At 51.8% G+C, this 5102-nt stretch overlaps 1 protein-coding gene across 1 annotated transcript; it reads right to left on the bottom strand.

Moving 5' to 3' along the window:
- Window positions 1-556: 556 nt before the first annotated feature.
- On the bottom strand, window positions 557-5036 carry VAMP3 (vesicle associated membrane protein 3). Its single transcript, XM_030463621.1, has 5 exons — window positions 4958-5036; window positions 3678-3759; window positions 2962-3120; window positions 1439-1490; window positions 557-748 (listed from the first exon to the last, which is right to left on the bottom strand). Coding segments are annotated over exons 1-5 (312 nt in total). The 5' UTR covers window positions 4960-5036; the 3' UTR covers window positions 557-731.
- Between the last annotated feature and the right edge of the window lie 66 nt (window positions 5037-5102).

The raw sequence follows: 5102 nt of genomic DNA, 5'->3' as shown, positions 1-5102 counted from the left end.
CGGGGCCGTGACCCCGCCCCTACCCCCGCCCTCCCCGTTACGTAACGGCGGCCGCACGCGCACACCCGCACACGCCCGGGCCACGTGCGCGCGGGACTGGAATGAAGAGGCGGAGGCGGAGCCGGGAGTGCGGGGCGTGGGGGGAGGGGTGCGGAACCGCTTTTATTGGACAGCGCCGGGCGCGCGGCGGGGCGGGGCCAAGCGGGGGCGCGAGGCCAGGGCGGTGCCCGCCCCGCCCCGCCCCTCACGCGCCGCCGCACGCGGCCCCCGTGCGCGCGCTCCCCCGCCGCCACGTGCGGCCCCGCCCCACCTCACCCTCCCCCCCCGCACGCACACACCGGGGGCGGAACCGGAACCGAGAGCGGGGATGGGCAGGGAAGGGAGCGGGGTTTGGATCGGGCCGGGGGTCTCCCGAAGGCGGAGGACAAGGCACGGGGGCAGCGGAGGGCGGGCAAACCCCCGGCCCGTCTGCAGAAGCCGGGAGAGCATCGTGACCCCCAGGCGGGCGGCTCCTCCTCATCGGCTCCGGGTGATGAAGGCACCGTGCGAAGGGGGGGGCTGTGCTCGTTAGTGATTTATGAGGAGTGTCTTAAGGCAACCGGGTAACGTTAGTTAACATTTCAGTAATCGAAACAGTTTTGCTCAAACAGCAGAAAAATTGGCTGAAAACGCAGGAGGTTCGGAGTGGAGGAATTGGAGGCACTTGGGTGGGGCTGAGGCTCTTCTGGAACTCAGGACGTGCTCCAGACTACAAAGAGAAGGAGAAAGTTGGACAAGGTACAGACCCCTTCATTCCCTCATCCCCACACTGCTGCAGTTTAAGGACAAAAGGTTCTAGAAATGGTTAAAAAGGGATTTAGGAATTCCCAGTGCTGCTTTCCCTGGTTTTTCCCAGGATTAGGTGTTTGTTGCCCACGGTTACCGCAGCATTTCTCACTGTCTTACAACACAAATTTAAACTTTGACCCCCTAAAAAAAAAAATGCAGGGGATTACGTGACAATTCCAGCCAAAAACTAAACCCTGGGCTCCTGGTTTGCTGTCTTGGTGTCAGTGCCACCACCAAGCAAAGGGCCCTGCTTGGAAAAACCCTCCCTGCACTGGCACTGAGGAGGATTCAGCCAGAAAGCAGCTGGAACACAGAGCCCAGACCAGGGAGGCAACAAGCAGCTGTAGCAAATAGGAACAAATTATTATTATTTTTTTTTTAAGTTCTTGCTGCTTTCACCTGTTTCACTCCATGCAGGTGTTTTGAGTTGAAGCTCCTGGAGCTCCCAGAGTTTATCACTCACTGCAGGCAACAGTTGTTAAAGCAGTCACTGCTGTTTCTAATTAATGTTGTGTATAATTTCATTTGAATATCCTGCATTTACTTAAGCCAGTGAATTAACACCATCTACACCAACTCTGTAAGAAATCCCTTTTTTGGTGAAACTTACCAATAATGATGATGACAATAATGACAAGAACAGCTATCAATATTGCCCACATCTGTGGAAAAAAAAAGAAAAGAAAAGCCATACAACACTACAAACCATGCAACAGCATTACCTGGCCTTTGGGGTACAGGAAAACAGCCCCTAGAAGGTACTTTTTGTACTGTGTTCTGTACCTGACAGGGCAATTAAAACTTTTTCAGTCAACAAGATTGCTTCCCTGTTCCCACTCAGCTGTGCACTCCTTCAAAGCAGACCAATGGGTTCTTTTTCATCATGTCTCCATGCCAAACCTGCCTCTACAGGCAAGAAGAACCACTAAAATTATTCCTACTCTTACCCTTCACCACATCTTTCACTGTGCCTGTCACTCACCAAAAGAAAATTTCAACATTTGTCAGCAGCTACAAGTACAGGAAGCTGAGTGAGCTCCTTCTGCTCTAACACATCCTTCACATTAACTCAACCCAAAAATTTAGCCTTTTTCTCCCTGAAGCCTCAAATTGCTGAGGTGTTTCCTTCTGGACAAGGTCCTGCATGAAGCTACAGGCAGCTGGAAGGCAGGAGGGCTCTGCAGAGGGACCTGGACAGACTGGAGAGTTGGGATGATCCCAACGGGATGAGGTTCAACATTCCAAGTGCCGGGTCCTGCACTTTGGCCACAACAACCCCATGGGGAGCTCCAGGCTGGGCACAGAGTGGCAGAAAGGGACCTGGGAGTCTGGATTGCCAGGAAGGTGACCATGAGCCAGCAGTGTGCCCAGGTGGCCAAGAAGGCCAATGGCATCCTGGGCTGGCTCAGGAACAGCGTGGCCAGCAGGTCCAGGGAAGGGATTCTGCCCCTGTGCTCAGCTCTGGTGAGGCCACAGCTTGAGTCCTGTGTCCAGTTCTGGGCCCCTCAGCTCAGGAAGGAGATTGAGGTGCTGGAGCAGGTCCAGAGAAGAGCAAGGAGGCTGTGAAGGGATCCAGCAGAATTCCTGTGAGGAAGGGCTGAGGGAGCTGGGGGTGTTGAGGCTGGAGAAGAGGAGGCTCAGGGGAGACCTCATCACTCTCTACAACTCCCTGAAAGGAGGTTGGAGCCAGGGGGGGGTTGGGCTCTTTTCCCAGGCAACTCTCAGCAAGACAAGAGGGCAGGGTCTCAAGTTGTGCCAGGGGAGGTTTAGGTTGGAGATGAGAAAGAATTTCTTTCTGGAGAGGGTGATCAGGCATTGGAATGGGCTGCCCAGGGAAGGAGTGGATTCTCCGTGTCTGGAGATCTTTCCAAAGAGCCTGGATGTGGCACTGAGTGCCATGGGCTGGGAACCACGGGGGGAGTGGATCAAGGGTTGGACTTGATGATCTCTGAGGTCCCTTCCAACCCAGCCAATCCTATGATTCTATACACAGCTGGTGCTCCACCCAACTCTCTGCCTTCTCTTATAAACACATCTCTTAACTTATATCACTTTTACTTCTGCCTTTTGGGATGCAAATCACAGTGGTGTTGCTGACAATACTGCACAGGGTATAACAGAAACCAGGGTTACCTTACAGTTCTTCCACCAATACTTCCTTTTCAGCTTGGCTGCACTGGTCTCAAACTGGGATGCTCCTGCTTGCAGTGCATCAGCTCGGTCATCCAGCTCTGACAGCTTCTGGTCACGCTCCAGCACCTTGTCCACGTTCACTCTCATGATGTCAACAACCTAAATCAGTTTAATTAATGCTCACCATCAGTTAGCAGCTGTATCACCCCTTCCCCCCCGGGGAGCTTCACTGCAGGCAACACATGGTTCTCTTAATGCTTTTTTCTCTTGCCTTTTATTATATCCAGCCATAAGCTTAAAAAAAAATCCCATTACTGGAAGCTCCCATTTCCTACTTTAAAATGTCAGTGGTGGCAGCTGGACTGGCATGCCCTTAAATCTGGGAAATAATTCCTGACTCTCCTCAGGAGTCGAGGCAGATAAACAAGACAGTCAACCACATTAAATTAAAACCAATTAAACCAATTAAATTTAAAAAATACTGTCAATAGCCAGCCTAGCTGTTGAACTCCCCAGAAACCTCTCCAGAAACCACTTCAGCTGAACGGATTTTTATTTTTTTTTTTTTAACCTTTGCAACAGTTCAGATGATGGAAGCTGAATGATACTCAACTTCTCCTTCGTATAACAAAGGGAGAATTGCTCTGGCTAGAATATCTCTTCTAGTTACCTCATTTTCCTGAGGAAATATCATTACACAGCTATCAGACTTTTACCTCATCTACTTGGTGTTGTGTCTGCTGAAGGCGACGATTGCTGCCAGCAGCCACATTGGCACTCCCAGGGACACTGGCTGACCTGCATTGGAGACAGGAATTGTTATTCTGTTTAATTTTTATAGATTATGCTTTGGCTTTTCAGTGAGCATGCTTAGGGTACAGAAGCTATCTGACACTCCTGACAACAGAGAACTTGTCTCATTTAACTAAATAAAGGGCAGAAGTGATATTTTAACAAGTGACAGTAGGTACAAGTGTCCTAACATCTTGCCAACAAATTGCTTGATGTGCAGAGACTTTTAAGCCAGCAGAGACCTGGTGGTACCATCACAAGGCAATATGACAACTTCTACAATGGTTCAGCATTCAAGAATTTGGGTTCAGGGGTGTTCTTTCTGGTATTAAGACAAAGCTTCAAGCTACAATAGCTTACAAAAACACAGAAACTTAATGGTTATTCTAACTATGTGCTCTTCCAGCTGTTCTGTGCTTTTGAAATAATTAATAGGGAAAAAGAGAAAGCAGTAAAGAGCACTCAGCATCTACCATTCACCTGTGGCCAGGTTTGGATTCATCACCTCAGGCAGCTGAGTTCTTACTGCAGCATCCCACATCTTCCTCAAGGTGCAGGAGCCTCTGCACAGACTTCTCTTCCTCTCTTGTCACTACTTCAACAAGTTTTTGTTGCAGATCTCTACAACCATCTATACTCACTTTGCTTTTCTGCGTTTTTATTCCTCCTGGATCAAAAGCATCTACTGTTTATTGTAGGGTGGTATTTAAAGGAGCTGGAATCTCCAGTGTGGCTGTATTTATACATTTACACTGACTTGGAATTTACATTTAGTGACAACAAATGCAGAAACACCCGCAGACCAGGAACCCTGGGACAGCAACACAACCGCTCCTCTGTTTTGGCACTTAAGTCGCCGCTTCGGGCTTGTTTTGCAGTCTCGGAAGTGACAACTTTTCCTGATACCACAACTCCCCCCAGACTCTCGCTGAGCCCCAGGACTGCGCGGGCAGCGCCCACAGAGCCTCGCGGGGATGGCGGAATTCCACCCGCGACACCAGAACGGAACCGCCCACTCCAGTATCCACCCCACGGATCGCGACGTGCAGCCCAAGCCACGGCCCAGCCCGGCCCGGCCCCGCCACCGATCGCACCTCGCGGTTCCGCGCACAGCGGTTCCCGAGGTATCCCCGCGGTACCCCCGCCGGGCCGCCCTGCAAATCCTGGGCCGTCCCCATCGCCATCTCCCCGCAGCCCCACTCACATCCTCACGGTTGGACCGGACCCTGCGCGGCGACAACTTCGGGGAACGCCCAACGGGAAGTGCGAGAGCGCCGGCGGCACTCTGGGTATGACGGGACCGGGGGCGGGGAGTGGGCGGGACCGGGGCGGGACCGGGGCGTTTTAGG

Source organism: Calypte anna, chromosome 21 (genome assembly GCF_003957555.1).
Source record: "Calypte anna isolate BGI_N300 chromosome 21, bCalAnn1_v1.p, whole genome shotgun sequence".
Lineage (NCBI taxonomy): Eukaryota > Metazoa > Chordata > Aves > Apodiformes > Trochilidae > Calypte > Calypte anna.
The sequence above is the reverse complement of the archived record's forward strand: the minus strand, read 5'-3'. Positions and strand labels throughout refer to the sequence as shown.

Coding starts and splice junctions, on each gene's coding strand:
- VAMP3 (XM_030463621.1), bottom strand. Junction 3,121..3,677: donor CACAACACCAAGTAGATGAG/GTAAAAGTCTGA, acceptor AAACTGATTTAG/GTTGTTGACATCATGAGAGT. Junction 1,491..2,961: donor ATTGGTGGAAGAACTGTAAG/GTAACCCTGGTT, acceptor TTTTTTCCACAG/ATGTGGGCAATATTGATAGC.